Here is a 17,540-nt window from a genome sequence, read left to right on the forward strand (position 1 = left end):
TATTCCTCTTAGCCTGAAGAAAGCTACCACTGGAGCCAGAACGAACACTCTTAGATAAGCCAAAGGGCAATGCAGAGAACTGATAATGAGAAGTCCCAGCGCAGATACTTCCTGCAACTGAGCCTGATAGGAACATGAAGGTAAGCCTCCTTGAGATCCAGAGTCACCATCCAGTGATCTTTGCCCAGCAGAGGTAAAAGCTGTTGTAACGTCAACATTTTGAACTTGGGAATGTCCAGATATGTATTGAGGATAGATAAATCCAAAATTGGTCTCCACGTGTTCCCTTTCTTTGGTACTAGAAACAGGCGAGAATAAAATCCTAGGCCCACTTCTGGCAGAGGGACCGGTTGTATGGCCCCTATTTGAAGTAGTAGAGAAATTTGTTTGTGAGCCTCTAGTCTTTGCTGAGGAGGAACGTCCGGCATGCCTTTGAAAGGAGGCAAGGTATGGAAATAAAACTTGTAACCTTGGTGTATGATATCCAATACCCATTTGTCTTGGGTAATCAAAATCCAATTTTCCTTGAAGAGTGCCAACCTTCCTCCCAAAGGTGCTGCCAGGCAACAAAAAACCAAAATATTCCCCAACTTGTCTGAAACTCAACTCGAAAATTTCAGAACGCCGAACGGCACTTGCAACGCTGCTTCTGCATCGGACCATGCGGCAAAAGACTGAGGGTCATGCGCTTTTGTACCCTGACGTCCTGATGTCAGTTTGGTATTCGGGCCAGTTCCACCACCTGCATACTAACTTTGATGGCACTATATGCAAGATCACAACTGCGGCAGGAAAATGCTGAACAGTGAATAACATGACTCTCTACCCAAAGGACCACACCTTACTACAACTAACACATTAGCACAAAAAGGGACCAATCACAAACTTGAAAAAGAGGAGCCGTCAAGGGATTTGTCTAGCCCTCTGTCTCAGTCACTGAAAGGTTTTGTGCAGGTGAGTCCATGACAAACCAAATGTGACTGGACTGACGGTACAGGTTTAACCTCGACTTGAGGAGGAAAGGAGTAGAACAAAATAGGTAATATAAACAGTAAGGTTGTGAGCTGTGGGTGTGTAACCTACTCAACAAAAACTAACTTAAAAATAACGTAAGTATGCAGCAACAAATGGGAATCTATCATGTAAGTTAGAATGAAAAAGTATTAACACAGACAGACATCAAACGGTGAGGAGTAGAAGACAAAGTTCAATTATACCTTCTCAGCATCTGACTCCTGGATGTTTGGAGGCACTTTGTTCACGTAATCAGGATTTGACATTTTTTCCCTGAGTTTGCTGATCACCTTCTGAACTTCAGACTGTTTACTGGTCAGCTTTGCTACTTCTTTTTCTGCATCAATGAGGCCCTGAAAACAACAACCAAACACCAAATTCAGCTTTCAATTAGTTACTAGAATTAATTTCTTTCTCACTATGAAGGAACTTTCATTTTACTATAAGCAACTAGCTTCTGAGTTATTACCTCTTCATTGGCAGAATTGCTGTAATAAAACTCTCTAAAGCACACCTAGATGAAATGCTTAAACATTTATGGAAATGTAGGTCTCTTTACATCATGCTACTAATTATGCACTCATGTACAGAACAACGATGGAAAGCTTGTTCAAAGAATTGCAATTCTGGGCCACAGAGGATCTTCCCAAATATTACTAAAAGTGCTAAGGTGAAATAAGAGAGTTAGTGCCTGATGTGACCACCTCACCAGAAAAATCAAATTTCCCCAATCACTAATGTGATAAACTGGTGCTGCAATAAATGGAAGTGCCTATGCAGTGAAGGTTCTTCATTCACAAAAGTGTTACGAGATGCTGTGGCAAGGCAGAATGTAGATCAGTCCAAGATTAATGCTCTTATTGTGAGAAATTAGAGTCTAGCTATTTATGAAGGCATACGTAATGTTTAGAGAAAATAGCACAGTCCATGTTCTTCTCACTGCTAGACTGACGGAATACTGTAACACAGTAGCAGTACATAGGGGCGGTTTTAAACTGAACAAACTACACACCACCCTACTGGTTAGTTTTGCACAGATGTGAAGTGCTCTGAAAAGTTTTTACTGAATGATTCTTCAATTGTGCCTTTCATGTGTTACCTGTTATGCAAGCAAATGAAAACCATTATCCATGCATGAAGTCTTACCTTCAACATGAGATTAACAGTACACTTGTCTGATGCAATGGCCACTGCACAGCCTTCAGGGACCTCCTCAGTGACTAAAACTACCACAGATTTTGAAGAGGAGAGCGTCTGAATGTAGGTAGTGTACTGTGTTACCATGGCAGCTGTCTCTGTATCAAGGCACTTTAGATAACCTAGAAAAGGGGAATTGGTGAAAAAATTAGTCTCATCTTAAATGCATATTAGTTTTAATGCACGCAACCCCTAAGAATGCAACACAAAACATACCAGTGAATCCATCACAAATGGTGTAGTGTCAAAACAATGCATGCATAAAGCCTATAACATTACTGGAACAAAAGCAAACATTAAACACATGAACATAAGAACAGAACTCAGAGGTCTTTGGTACAACTGATGATTCTGGTGTAGTCAACAATACCAGCTTGATGAGCTTTGTTTACTTAATCTTGGGGGGGGGGGTATGACACCATTACAGGTATCCATCAAAACAGTCCTGTCAAGAGGCAACTCCCCTCACCCCTTCTTCACTGTTTGTCCTGTAAAGAGATAGTTTTGCTGGTCCAGCTTCAAACTGGAGTCTGCCACTGTACACTAGTGCTACTATAGTTTGAATGTCAAGCTATTACACAGAGCAGTGATAAACTAGAGTCTGTCACTACAGAATAGAAATCATGCCCGGTATGTATAGTCAACTCATACAATCTGCAATGTACTGCATAAAGAGAAAGCGTACAGGCATATACTGCATTTCACAGTACCAGCCAACATTACTAATAAGCAGTGAAGAAAACAGCCTGGAAAAAACCAAAGACATATAAATGAAGGTGCACAACCAAATATGTATGACATGAAAATGAGTGCCTCTGAAAGAAGCTCATGCTTCATATATGTAGGTTGCAGTAGACATTTAACAACATGCATGTCACTTTAACAACAAAAAACAAATGGGAATTTAACTTGCAACAAGCAAAGATGCTTGGAGCAGCAGCAGCACTAACTGTCCACAAGTGTTCCCTCACCCAGGTAAGCCAGAAATGGAGACAGGTAGCAAGAATTAAAACGGGAATGGCAATGTGTCACATACCACCAGCTGACATGCAGCTGAAAAGACCATTTTTGACTAGACGGAGAGATTATGCAGGCAGTGTCTGACATGTAAGGCCCACAAACATGATCCTGAGAAATGTGTGGGCTTCCTACACAAATGAATATTAAGATATGTACAGAGCTCAACACACTATAGGGACTTACCAGTCAAACACTGGACACACTGGGCATAAAGAAGGGATTAGCCAACATAACATTCAACATATTTCTCAAACAGTACATCCTCATGTGAATGAATATCTGTTCCCTCAAAACATCAGGAGAGAAAGCAACCACCATGCATAGTTTCTAAGACATCTCCTGCCTCCTCAAAGTACTGGATATTGTATACAACACACAAAGTATTGCTGGGTGTATAAATGAAGCGTTTGGCCAAAAATAAAAGTGAACACTACACAGCAAATGGACCATAGGCAAAGAAGTCTCAAAACATCCAAATGGAGTAAAAACAGTTTTAATCTTCTTCCACAGTAATGGTCTGATGAAGTGGTGTGATACAACCATGAAAGTGCTAACCGTGTCTTATCGGATTACTGTGGAAGAAGATTAAAGCGGCTTTTACTCCATTTGGATGTTTTGAGACTTCTTTGCCTATGGTTGGAGCATTGGTCCTTTTCCTGTGTAGTGTTCACTGGATATTGTACAGTCTGCACACATGTGGCAGTAAAGGTTCCACTTGATGTCTATTGGCTTTGTTATGTCAAGAGAAAGGGCTACCATTCTTAACTACTGGGTGGTGAGCAACAAACTGGGATTAACAATGTGTCAGCATAGCACACTGGCAATGCCCACGATACTCGCATCTGGCAAACTTTTCTATACAGTTACTTTCTGCATAGTAAAATTTCACAGGGACAACTAGTTTGATAAGTGCAAGCAATGTGATAACCTAACATACACAGAGCAATAAATAGCATGTACATGAGTGCCATCCACCCCATATGTTCTTTCTATGTTTAAAGTGATACAGGTTACCCCCACAGAGCGATAGTTGATGGTGCCTGTATGCCTGCACTGCAGAATACCACCACCGAGTACAAAATGGAAACATCATTAGATTCAGCCTGTGGGGGAATAGTTTTGACTTTTCCTCAGTGACCTTTGTTAGAATGCATGGAATCAGAAGAAAAAGTACATGAATTGTACTCGCCACTTAAAGACAGTATCTACTGTCAATTCCTCTCTGCTCTCCTACACAAAATGCTGTAAGGGCAATGCTGTAGTAAAGGGTCCATTGCCAGACACACACTGCCTCTTTTCAAAGGAGAGTATGATAGCATGCCATCCTATATCTTTAGTACCGGCTCTTCTGTCTTCACCGGAACAGCAGGGCCTTGGATATCAACTCCATTAACAGAATTTGGATAGAAATAACAATACATCTGCTCAGGTAGGTTTGTGTGTAACCCTTTGTTTTTTGGACCTACTTGATTTGTAGTAGGCCAAACTTGTAAAGGAATGCCCAAACACTCAATTCAGTAGCAAGAAGAGAAACCCCATAATGAAGGTGGTAAATATCAAACACTACAGCTGGATAACAGGTGTGATGGCTGCACCCACCAGCATTTCACCACCAAGAGAAGGAAGGGAAAAGCAGGCAAGCAGGGCAGCAAAGAACGCGGCTGCTGGAGAGTCCTAAGAGATGCAGAACACTTACGGCTTCAAACCACTTTGTTTTGTCATCAGTCCAAAGTTAAGCCTGCTCTACAGGCAGAAATATTCAGCACATCATGGCCCCTAACACCATCATGAAAAACACCAGGTCTGCAGAGGGAATAAGGAGACATAATACAGTTGTGTGCCACTTACCATTATTGTAGATGTTTGAGAAGATCAGTGTTGCAGTATGATTCTTGGGTCTTCCTGCCATGTGGAAGCCCCTGATTGTCCAGACTTCCAGAGCCTTTATATCATCTGTAAACAATGGATGTCTGAAGATTGATGCCTGGACATCAGGGTATAAGAAGGGCATCTGTTGGTGCCATCTTTACATCTTTTTAGCAGTAAACAAGCAGTCTGATGCTCAAGTACCTCCCCAATTGTCTGAATCCTAGTGAGGAGGAGGAAGATCACAGCAGGCAGAGAAAGATGATGGAGACCAAAGTACTATCTGCTGAAAATTCCTCTGTCCCTGGCAACCAGCGAGGGGGAGAAAAGTGGTCAGCAGATAGAGGGGTTGGAAGGTTTTAGAATGTACTGCAACATGGACCAACTGGAATATCTAAAATGATGGTATGTGGGACACAATTGTACTATGTTCTTTGTAGTCAGTGGTGCAGTACTGATTCGTGGGAGGACTCCCAAAGTCAACAGATTGGTGGTAGGTTATCTTTATGACCCTATGAAATAAGGATTGTCAAGATGGCAGTAGCAAAACCTGCTCTAACCCTGGAGACATTTCCTAGATGATAATGTATTGTAAAGGTGTGAACTGAGGTCTGTGTGGCTACCTGTAGGATGGCCTGGGGAAGGACTCCTTTGAGGAAAGCGATGGCAGTTGCCCCATGTGGAGTATGCTTTAATATGCCCAGGTAGAATTTTTCCATGGTGGGAGTTAAGAGAACTTAATGCAGTTGGGTATCCACTTGGAAATGGTTTGGATGGAAACAGGCTTGCCTTGTTTACTCTCTTGCGAAAACCATCAGTAATTTCCCAGCTCTATTACGGGGTTTTGTCCTGTCTAAATACTACCTGATCTGCCTGAGCACATCCAGGAAATGAAGAACTTGCTCTGCTCTGTTCTGTGGATTTGGGAAGATGAAAGACAACTCCCGGTTCGATTCTCACCTAGGCGTCATCATTGAAGGTTGTGCATCAGGCAGCTGGTAACTTCGCAGGGTGAAATCAACTACCAATCATTAGCGGACTGGAGCTGTGCCGACCTACGCGACCTAAACGGAAAAAGCCAACAACTGATACTACCTTAGGCATAAAAGATGGGTTTGTCCTGAGAGTTGCTCTATCCCCGTGGAAGACAGTGAAAGGTTCTTTCCGCATAAGCACTTGTAGTTCTGAGACCTCCTTGCTGATGTGACAGCAAACATTTCACAACATTAACAGAGCAATGATGATCCACAGAGAGGCAGAATTAAGAAATACTGCTGTTACTGGTGAGTCTTGATACAGACAAAGCATTAGGCAGACTAAGCTGGGGATTTTATGAGCAAGGCAATGGAAGCATTTGCATATCCTGAAGCAATAATAAGGTATTATGAGGAATGGGAGACAAAAATCAAAGCAGGGGGTCCCTCTCTAATAAGCTGCATCTGAACCGAGGAACCAGGGACGACTGTCCTCTTTCCCTTTGGTTATTGGCATTATATTTAGAACCATTGGCAAAGAAAATAAGGGACTCAGAAATTCAAGGATATAATTGGTATGATGTTGAAGAAAAGTTGGCTTTATTTGCAGATATTTTGTACCTGATGGAACCAGAAAAGGACATCTCAATGTTGTGGAACATTCTGAGACAGTTCTGTTTTTTTGGGGATATAAAATTAATGATAAAACAAAGGCTATAGCTATAAATTATGAACCCACATATGAAATGGTTCAGCAATACTTATATTAATGGGGTCATGATAAAATGAAATATTTAGGAGAATGGATTAAAAAGGATTTTGTTATGGCAGCTAAGGATAGCTGGGATATGGGGGATGAGACTAAAAAAAAAGATAATATAAAAACTGAGAAACTAGAAGCTCTTGCCTAAGTATATGAACAGCAACATATAAGCAGTACAAATGTTTTTTTGACCCTTTAGTTTTATACGCAGATTGGGCACATCAACCAGAGGAGAAGCCGTGGAGAGTAAATAATAAACAGTTGAAGGATTTTATTTGCAAGTGGAACAAGGCATGAGTCAAGTGGGATAAGTTGATTCTCCCAATAGCAGGAGGTGGTTTAGGATTACATAATTTAAAAAGATATTTTAGAGATTTCACAGCTAAGGCTTTTATACACAACAGAAGCAGAAAGCTACGATTCAAAGTGGAAAGGGATGACAATGAAGCAGGGGGTAATTCAAGAAATAAAGAATGAATGAGAGTTTGGACGCAGACCCTTAAGGAAAATAACAGTCATACAGAACATTAAATTCATAAAGAAGCAGAAAGTATATTAAAAACTAAGCCAACACGGGAATGAAGAAAGGAATTCTAAAGATAAACTGCTATTAGGAGTACAGAGAATAGGCAACAGGGGGCTGGAATTTACTGGAGGAAGCTGACAAAGGAACCAAGATACTGGGAACAAATAGAGTGGGAAAGATAACAGAATGGGAAAAAGCCAAGAAGACATTTGGATTGCAGGCTAGAGATGGATTTCCTTATCAGGGATGGATATCAGAGTACAAAGAGAAAGGGATAGGGGAATCCTAAATGAAAGACCTGCACTGGTTGAGTGCTTAATTATTCTAGAACAGAAGCTGCTGTTAAAAAAAAAATGGAAATATTTTGAAAGTGTTGCATAGATACTTTTATACCCCAAACAGACTCCAAAGAATTTTTCCTCAGGTAGATGGCAAATGCTGGAGGTGTAATGGGGAAGAAAGAGATACCAGAGATCATATGCTCTCAGAGTGTAATAAGTTGGCAGACTTTAAATATTCTATACAAAGTACTCCAGCAGGAATACTAGGCGAGTGTAACTAAGGAAATTATTTTTTTGAGCTGGTATACAAGATCTGAATTGCCTAGACATAGTAAGGCCTTGTTAAGTTTAATTCAGGTGGCTGCCAAAAATGCAATTACTAAAAATGGAAATCAAAATCTAAACCAACTATACATGAAGCAGTGGATAGTGTGACAGATATAAGAATAGTAAGTGGGATCTATAGAAAAGTGTAGGAGTGAATTGTACAGAACAAATGGAAATTGTGGGAATGCATGCAAATTACTGTTTTGGAGGAGAAATGAGGTTTAAGAGAAAGCAGTAATTGAACATTTATGTAATGTTGCTGTGATTATATGACGTATAATAATATATCTGTTAAAATTATTTGATTACTTTCATATCAAAGTAAGGTTGCTTATGTCACAAGTGATGATTCAATAAAGGTGTTGGCATGTATACCAGAAACCATGGTGGCTTCCTGAGAAGTCACACCAGACAGTCTGGGCCCAGGAGTCGCTGGACCAGAGGGCTACAAAGGTGCTCACCTGGGTCATCAGTCAAATTAGGGACTAGAGTCAGAGTTTTCCCAGAAACATCAGAGTCCTTGGTCTTTCTTCGGAATAGTGATAGCAGATGCTGGTGTTTGTGAAGGCCCTGTGGTAGCAGTGGGTTGGAATGGCACCGGGGAAACTGAAGATGACTCCATATGGATGGCTAATATTTTGGCCCTATATCTGAGGGTTTTCGCATGGAAATCTGCAGTCAGAACAGTTAGAGACTTTGTGCTGATGCCCCAAGCAGAACAGGCAAAATGAGTCAAAATCTTTATGTGGGATTTGCTTCAAACATTTCAGGCAATTGTTGACCTTTTTCAAAATTACATTAAGGAAAATACCCAGTGGGGTACTTACCTGACTGGAAAGAGGAGACATTCTGGAAAAAAGAACTGACTGACAGGTTGAGAGCGTTTTGACCACATGTGAAACACAGTGTGCTGCACTGCTAGAAAGAACCAAAGACGGCACCAATGGACGCCCTTCCTATATCCTGATATCCAGAAGACAGGCTTTGGATATCTGTTGGCTAGGGGTGATGCAGAGATTTTGGAAATCAGGCCTGTCATGAGCTTCTGCAAGGCAAGAAGACCCAAGAAGCAGTATTTCAACACTGACTATGAAGAACATCTCCCAGATTATGTGGATCCACAACGTTTTCAAACATGTTGGGCCAAACAAAGATGATTATACAGCTGTGCATTCTATTTAAACTGTTTTTGTGTTGATTAACTGTTTTGCACTTTTAAAAAAAGTTAGTTGTTGCTTAATATTGGCCAACACACTCAACACGCAACGTTAGTTTAAAATTTTTATAGCATTTACTGTCTGTTTTTCCTCTGTTTTCTGCAAAAAAAACTGAACTAGAATAGTCCAGTCTTCAGAGTTTGCTGATCTCTGGGCTTTGGCTTGGTTCCTGTGCTATTCCATATCCTTATTTGGATAAAGGGAAACTTCTTTGTTCACCAGTGGGAGTGGGGAGCACTGAGCAGCCTATTTGTCCCTAGAGCAGTGGTTCCAGCCAGAAACTTGTAGTCTATTGGCCATTTTGGGTCAATTCCTAGCTCTTTTCAACCCCCTGCTATAAAGCCCGCTTTAGCGTGATTTAGCGGAGTTGCCCATAGAGCACCATCGGGCAGCCAGTTAAACAAGGTTAAACTATTTCTGGCTCCGTAAAGTCCACTCTTCAATTTTTCCCTTAGAACTTCTCTACTTGCAATCTAAACAGTCTATTCTCTATCTCAAAAGCTCAGCACTATTAGCCTAGAATCCCTTGAGTACCCATTTCCCTATAGGTCCATTCTGACTCAGTTACACAGCAAACTTTTTCCTGTTCAGCTGGTGAATAAACAACCCACTCCTTCTCCCACAAAAGGCTGAGCTCTCTCAACTCAGGACTGACAAGACCAGACAGGAGGAACCCAGTTTCACATAGAACTATCACAACTGCAAAACAAACACAAACACAAAGCAACTGCCACCTCAAGACATAAGACATGCAACACATAGTTCTCAAAGTCAGTGTGCTAAACAGTCACAGCCCTTAAGGCCAAACACAATGCCAGACACACTTGTTATAGGTGACTCCATAGTCAGACACACTGATGTCCCACTCACCAGACTGAACAAGGAAAAGATCACAGTAAGCAGCCTGTCAGGCCAGTCATTGTCCATGCCGGTGTGAATGACCTGAGATGTATCCTACCCTCACCAAGAATGATGCCACAATACAGAGACAAAATGATCAGCTTAATGTCTGTCTGCCTGGGATGAAGGCAAGGCTCAAATGATAAACCTTGGAGAAAAACTAAGGGTAATACTGCTCAATGCCAGAAGTCTAAACCTCAAGATGCACGAAGCCCTCCTCAGTATGGAGAACATCGATGTCTGTGCTGTGACTGAAACCTGGTTCAAGGCTCCTGAGAGCACCCCAGCACTATCAGGTTATATCTGGCCCCAAAAGTATCCATATTCATAAAAGATACCCACACCTCCAGGTTAGTGGCAACGCACGAAGCATCGGAGACCATCCAGGTGCAATTAACCATAGGTAAAACTGCCCTACAGTTTGTAACATGCTACAGACCACCTTCTCAAACTCAGGAAACCCACACAGCCTTCCTGAAGACACTGGAGAGTATGAATGTCTCTCCAAACACCATCATATTGGGTGACTTCAACTACCCAAACAGACTGGGAACATTACTCAAGCCCCAACACCGTTCCTTGAGTTCATAAACTCAAATGCTATGGAACAACTAGTCACCATTCCCACAAGAGGAGAAAATATACTAGACCTGATCATCACAAACATGGGGACAAAATACTCCACACCGGTAGTATATCCCTCATTGGTGAGATCAGACCATAAATTAATCTCACTGGAGATCCACATCCCGCCGCCACCCCAGCAAAAGACCACAGTGAAGAACTTCTCAAAAGCAAACTTCACACTTGCCAGTGGAAACCACAACCCACGCTGCTGAAACCCTTACAAATGCCTGCACCTCCAGGAATGTATGGATCAAGCAATCCCTAATAAAATCAAGACCCTTTCCACCAAAGGCAGGCGCCCGGTCTGGTGGACTCCAGCCATAAACAAACTCTACAACAAGAGGAGAAAGCTCCTACATGACAGAGCAATAAATGGGAAGGCAGCTCTGATCAATACTAGCAAAAACTACGATCACTCATAAAATCACCCAAGGCCAACTTTGAGAGAAAAATCGCTAATGACACAAAATACAATCATAAAGCCTTCTTTAGCTATGTTAGAAACCTGGGTGGAAACTCCCAGATATGCTCAGAATTAGTCCAAAATGATAAAAAAATCACTGAACCCACAGACATTGCCATACTGGCAGACAGGTTCAGTGCAAATTTCAGCCTCCCAAACATCTCAGATGCCCAGGTGAGCACAGCATCAATGGGACAACTCAATGAGGAACTAAACCCACACCTTGTATGCAAAGCTATGGAGAGGATCATAATGGAACTCATAAATAAAGACATTGGCAGTCACTAAGGCCATTGATGAGGGTAAGGCAGTTCACACAGCCTACCTTGACCTAGCAAAAGTCTCGACACAATACCCCACTCGGGCATCATAGAAAAGCTCACCAGCTTAGATGTAAACCCATGTGTCACAAGATGGGTTGCAAACTGGCTCAAGGACAGAACACACAGGGTTAGAGTTGCTGGTGCCATGTCAGACTCTAAGCCGGGACGAAGCGGTGTCCCACAGGGCTCAGTCCCATTTATTTTTCTGAAGTGCAGGCAAACATAGTGACAAAATTTGCAGATGACTGCAAATAATTACCACATAGGCGGTAATCCATTAAACACAGACCAATGATTGAGTACAATGCCCCATTGACACCTGCAGCAGTTGGAAAGACCCCAAAAGTTCGACTGAAGAAACTCCAGCTCTATTCAGAATTAATGGACATGCTCCAGCTCAAAAAATCCAAATCCACCAGAGCCACGAGAGCAAGACACTTAAACCTCAACACGGATATAAATAGGACGTGCTGCAGGGACAGATTCATCACACAGAGACTCCCTACACTATGGAACAGAATCCCAGTCCATGTGAGGCAGAGCCCCTCACTGACTCTGTTCAAGAGAAATCTTGATGAGTGGATGGGAGATCGACTGCTGGACAGAGGCACAGCAAACTAATGGGTATAGTATTCTCATCCTAAGGGGTGGTGAAAGCCACACACACTCTGGCTAGGCTTTTAAATGCCCTAGGGCAGATAGCCTAGTATGAACCTATTAGCAGTAATTTCTCTGACAGAACCACCACGGTCAGTCACCAAAGCAAGTAAAAGACTAGGGGAATCACCTCCTGCAAACTCTAGCCACCATATCAAAAATCTTTTAAAAAACAACCTGGGTGGGCAACTTTTAAATTACTGTGAACAAATGCAATGGCTATGAGGAAAAATAAATACTTCAGTGCCTCTGAGCCACAGGAGCTATTCTGGGGATAGGCAAGCTTGTCGATCATGATGTTCAGATTTCAGAGAGGAGGGCTCTTCAAAGAAAGGGCAAAGATGCAGAACCCCCTTAAGCATCCTCTCCTCTGAAGTTTAATGTGTTGGTACTGGGCCAGAGACCTGTTCTCAATCAGGTCAAGATGGATAGAAATAGCAGACAGGTGCCTGTGGGAATACTGGCTCATCTTTAAAGTTATAACATGGGGTGGAAAATGTGACACTTGACAGCCTGCCTTGACTTCACTTAGAAGGTGGAGGTGAAGGGGACAGAAGGACATAAAGGGCATTGAAGAGGGCCTATTTCTTCTTTGTGACATTATCCACCAGATCCTGGGAAGGTTCATTTATTTAATCTGCATTTCTCTCAGAACACTTTTGACTAAACTGTTTTCAGTTTGCGCTTACGTTTTAATGTCTTAATATTTTAAAGCTTAAATCAGATTTTGACTGGTAATTTGCCTACATACCATAAATACCTTTTCCCTACATGCAGATTTTATTGATACTATTTTACTGTATTGCTCACTTAAAAATCTACTGTATGATTACTGCTTCTTTTTACCTTGGTGATATAATTAAAGACTGCACCCCAGCACAAGTGGGGGAACACCCTTCATGGACAGCCCATAGCATGTCCCTCCCTGGCACTGTAACTGGTGTGTGCAATAGGGATGGAGGAAAAGTGTAAAGTGCTCGACCATACCCTGATAGCCACTTAGATGATGAGCCCTCTTGGTTATTTCTTGCTTGTTTGGGAATCAACAGACTGAGGGGCCTGATGGTCGGCAGGCAGCATGGTCAGAGAGTCGAAAAAAATACATATCAGATACATACAGCATATTATAAACCTTCAAAAAGTAAGAACTGGAACAATGGGTTAATTTGACCTTGGAGTTATTACATTTAGTTAGCAGGTGTATGGGGGTGCAGGGAAGCATAGCTTCCTGCAAAAAAGTGCACTCCATTTCATCATTTTATGCTGTTTTTATCTACTTTAGAAACTCTAATACCAACTGCTTAAGTTTTAGTAACCAACTGCTGATAAAACTCATGGTACACACTCACTATAACCATAACCAAAGAGCTTTAAAAAACAGTTGTTTGCAAGGAGCAATCCCCCTGCACTTAACATGGGAGCTATGCACCTACATGGCCAGTGGCCCAAACTTGCATCAAGTACACTTACAGACACAGTCTATGTACAAGAGCTTCATCAGCTGCAAGAAAATAAGCCTGGAGCAGCTAAACACAAAGTAAATTACAGTTAATTTTACACTTCTGTTTCAATATTTTGAAGGTTTCTATGATTTGAGCATTAGACAAAATGCTGGTTCTGCTTTCTGGTTTACATGAAGTGACATTCTACAAAATGGCATTCTACAATACATTAATTATCTCATGCTCATCGTTTCAACACATGCGTACTCACACAGACGCACTTACACAGACGTATAAAATTCATTTTAACAACATTTTATGTGAAGGGAAGACTGCTACCAATTACATGGTCTGATCTACTTTATCTGCCAATAAGGAACTACTACTCACAATCTGCTTTGGTCTTTGTTAAGTTGTAGTCTGCTCGCAAGGATCGGATTGTGCGAATTATGGACATAATAAACTCCATGTTGCGATTCAACTCTTCATTCTGCCAGCAATACTGTAACACAAATGTAAACACACAATTAGAAACAGTAATTTAGAAGCACTGTGCTTTACTGCCCCCATACCAATTATGTGAAAGAATACAACTTATGAGTTACTGCGCATACAACTTTTGACAAAGCGGGACTGGTTCACAGGCATGACTTACCAAAGAAAAGAATGCTTTTTATACAGTATTTCTTGATCTGATATGTTCCTGATATTTTTTTTTAACAAAAAATGGATCTGTTTTTGTTTTCTGTTCATTAATTTTGCTGCACCACTGCCCACCACAGACCACTGAAAGAACGCTACTAATATTTTGCATACAGCAGTAACACATACTTGGTAAAATTTCTTGTGATGCAACGTAGTTCTGCTCTCGACAATAGCAGCAGATGGATGCCAGACTATTACATTCTGGTTTCAATCTAGAATTTGCTGTGATGGTTTTTCATGGACATTTTGTTGTTTATAGCTAGGGTGGAAAAGTTTGGACAAGCTTTGGAAAGTTTTATTTCATTAGCCAACTGGTGGTTATTATCCATTATACAATGATGCCCCCCCCCATTAATATTCAAAAACGTGCACGCTGATTGGTCAGCATGAAAGTTGTAAATCAGAGTTATAGTAATGGAAAAAGGTCCGGTCGCCCGGACTTTTTCCATTACTATAACTCTTTTTTTACAGCAACGGAGAACGCAAGATCTCTGTTGCTTCACACTGTCTCGCTATGTTAAACGAGTTTAACATAGCGATACAGCTTTAAAAAAAAAAAAAAGCTGTCTCGCTATGTTAAACTCCTTTAACATGGCGAGACAGTTTGTAAAAAGCAATGGAGATCTTGCTTTCTTCGTTGCTTTTTTCAAAACTGTCTCACTATGTTAAATGGGTTTAACATAGCGAGACAGCTTTAAAAAAAGCAATGGCGATTCTCCTTTGCTTTTTTTAAAGCTGTCTCGCTATGTTAGACCCATTTAACATAGCGAAACAGTTTGTAAAAAGCAACGGAGATCTTGTTTCTCTGTTGCTTTTGCCCACAGCTCTGATGTACTGCATAGGTATATGCATGCACAGTACATCAGAACTGCCGCAGAATACCAGACAGCTGCGGAAGGGCAGCAAGGAGGCATTATACAATGCCATTATTTAAGAAAAGTAATTATTTTTTTCTTCAATAATGTCATTGTATAATAGCAATAACCCAAGCCTGGGTGTGGGTAATGCTGGATTTACCCACGGCTGGGTTTGTTTGGCCACTGGCCGCCTCGTGACCAAACCACACCAACCGTGGGTAAATCCAGCATTACCCACACCCAGGCATGGGTTATTGCTATATTATATTACTATACTGCTACATCAGAATGGCTAGGAGTGGAGTGACAAGGGTGCGGCTGTGAGCTGGACTGCTGCTATCTCGAGCAAAAGTGCTTTATGGTTAGCGTTTTAGAAAATCTCTGCTGGGTCCTCAGACTACTCTCACTGCTATATCTAGATGGTTTTAATCAGCTGTGTAAAGAACTTTTTTTTGTCTTTGGAGCCAAGTACTGTGTATTTGACAGTTTGTGGATGTTGGATGCTGAGAACTGAGAGGCTGCCAGAACATGTGGCTCTTGTGTTAGTTCAGGCAGTGTGGAAAGGTTATAAGACTGATGGGACTGTTTCTGATTGTTTTCACATTGTTGAAGTAATAACTACTGGGCATATTTTGTTAATGTTTATGTTTTAAGTGAACTTAATTTATGTCCAGGTAAAAATTATTTAGGCTTATCTGTAAAAGTGTAGCATCATTGTTCTATTAAAGAAACAATTGTATTCCACTAGCTGTTGCCTGTTACAGTTTTAACATTGGTGAGAATCTTCAGAGTTAAATTTAATGCAATTACTGTTACTGCTACAGTTTTAATTCTGGTTACTAACTATAACATATTGTTCAAGCTGTTTAAACTGTAAAGTTATTAGAAAATAAGCACTAATAATTAAACTTGAGCTATTCAGGAGTTCACTCATTTACTCAACATGAGATTTAAACAAAACACTTGTGTCCATTTTCAAAATAAGGCTTTCTGGACATAGTCAGATGACAAAGATCTTGGAATCTGCTCATTTCACCAGTGACATGATTTGACTAGCAGCCTATGTACTAGGCTCAAGCAACTTACTCTTTTGTATACAGAGGAAGGCTAAAATACCCAATGTCACTTGACAGCCCTCTAGTGGAGCCTAGTAAATCAGTAACAAGTGGGCTGCCTATATGTTTAATTATCCAAAACACACCATGCAAGGCAGCAAGTATCTCAAGACTGAGAAATGGGAGGGGAACTAAAACTGTCCATTGAAGCTGTAGACTCCGATCTAAGATGCAGGTGATCCAAAATACAGCTGGCCGTCCAAGAATGGCAAAAGGGAGATGAATCAAAATGACCCAGTACGGTGGAGGATTCATATGTGATGCAGATACCCTAATTACGGCTGCAGAGTCCTCAGTACTGTCAACAAAACCGATGAGAAATTTACGTTAGCATCTCTACTCCCTGTATGTAGGATTACAATACCTGCCACACAAATGGGAAAGAGTATAAAGCTGAATACTTGATTGGATTCTGTCCTGTGAAACAAACTTTGAGCAGGTTACAGCACCTGGGGGTAAGGAGGGTGGGAACTTGATACTATAGTACTCTTTTGCTTGAACAGCTACTGTTCTCCTGGCTTAATCACACAAATGTAGAGGTTTACCATAAGGATGACCACTGCAATGTTATTCCTCATCAATGGGAGAGTAACAAACCAACAGAAAGGATTTTGCGGGGGGGGGGGGGGGCAGTATTTGTTTCTGCACTTGTAGATTGTTTTGATTTTTGTTTACATTCCAGCAACACGCCATTAAGGACGTCATTCATGGCACAACTGGCCAACTATGTGGAAAGGGAAAACAATGACAGTGGTTTACTTGGTTTGATGGCATACAAGAACTGGTCCATTTGCTTAATTTCCTTGATTCTGGCAATGCAGTATCCAAGATGCTATGGATTTTGACATAATGCAGAAGTCTTTCTATTTTGTTTTGAGGGTTAGGGGAAAAGGCAGACCTTTGCATGGCCTGTTTGAGTTGCTGCAGATACAACTTTGGCATAAAGAAGGACTTGTTCATAAGGCATGCCTGCCCCTGTAGTAGATCTTGTATAGGTCCCTGCACATGACACCTTGCACCTCTGATACCCTTCTGGTGGCTGTCTCAGCCATAAAGAAACAAGTTTGATGAAAGAAACTTCATGAACATAGATGCATTAGGCTGAAAGGAGAGCCGGTGTTATTCTTTAAATAATTAAGTTCAGATCCCAAAGGAGAAGTATCAGGTTCCTAATAGGCCTTAGGTGTGTTACCACCTTCAAAAACTGCATTATCAAGTAGTAGGCTGATGACAGATCTCATGGCAGGCACACTGCAACAACGGAGA

General features: G+C 41.3%; 1 protein-coding gene across 2 annotated transcripts in view; it reads right to left on the reverse strand.

Annotated features, from left to right (window-relative positions):
- Positions 1-17,540, reverse strand: part of VARS1 (valyl-tRNA synthetase 1) — a 623,655-nt gene that overhangs the window by 12,611 nt on the left and 593,504 nt on the right. For both annotated transcript variants that reach the window (XM_044083285.1, XM_044083286.1), the window contains 3 exons: positions 13,988-14,099; positions 2,161-2,333; positions 1,218-1,367 (listed from right to left, as the gene is read on the reverse strand). In XM_044083285.1, the coding sequence (XP_043939220.1) occupies positions 1,218-1,367; positions 2,161-2,333; positions 13,988-14,099 (435 nt within the window). The remainder of the gene's footprint in view (positions 1-1,217; positions 1,368-2,160; positions 2,334-13,987; positions 14,100-17,540) is intronic.

This window comes from Protopterus annectens, chromosome 9.part0 (genome assembly GCF_019279795.1).
Source record: "Protopterus annectens isolate FY-2018-M chromosome 9.part0, PAN1.0, whole genome shotgun sequence".
Classification (NCBI taxonomy): domain Eukaryota; kingdom Metazoa; phylum Chordata; order Ceratodontiformes; family Protopteridae; genus Protopterus; species Protopterus annectens.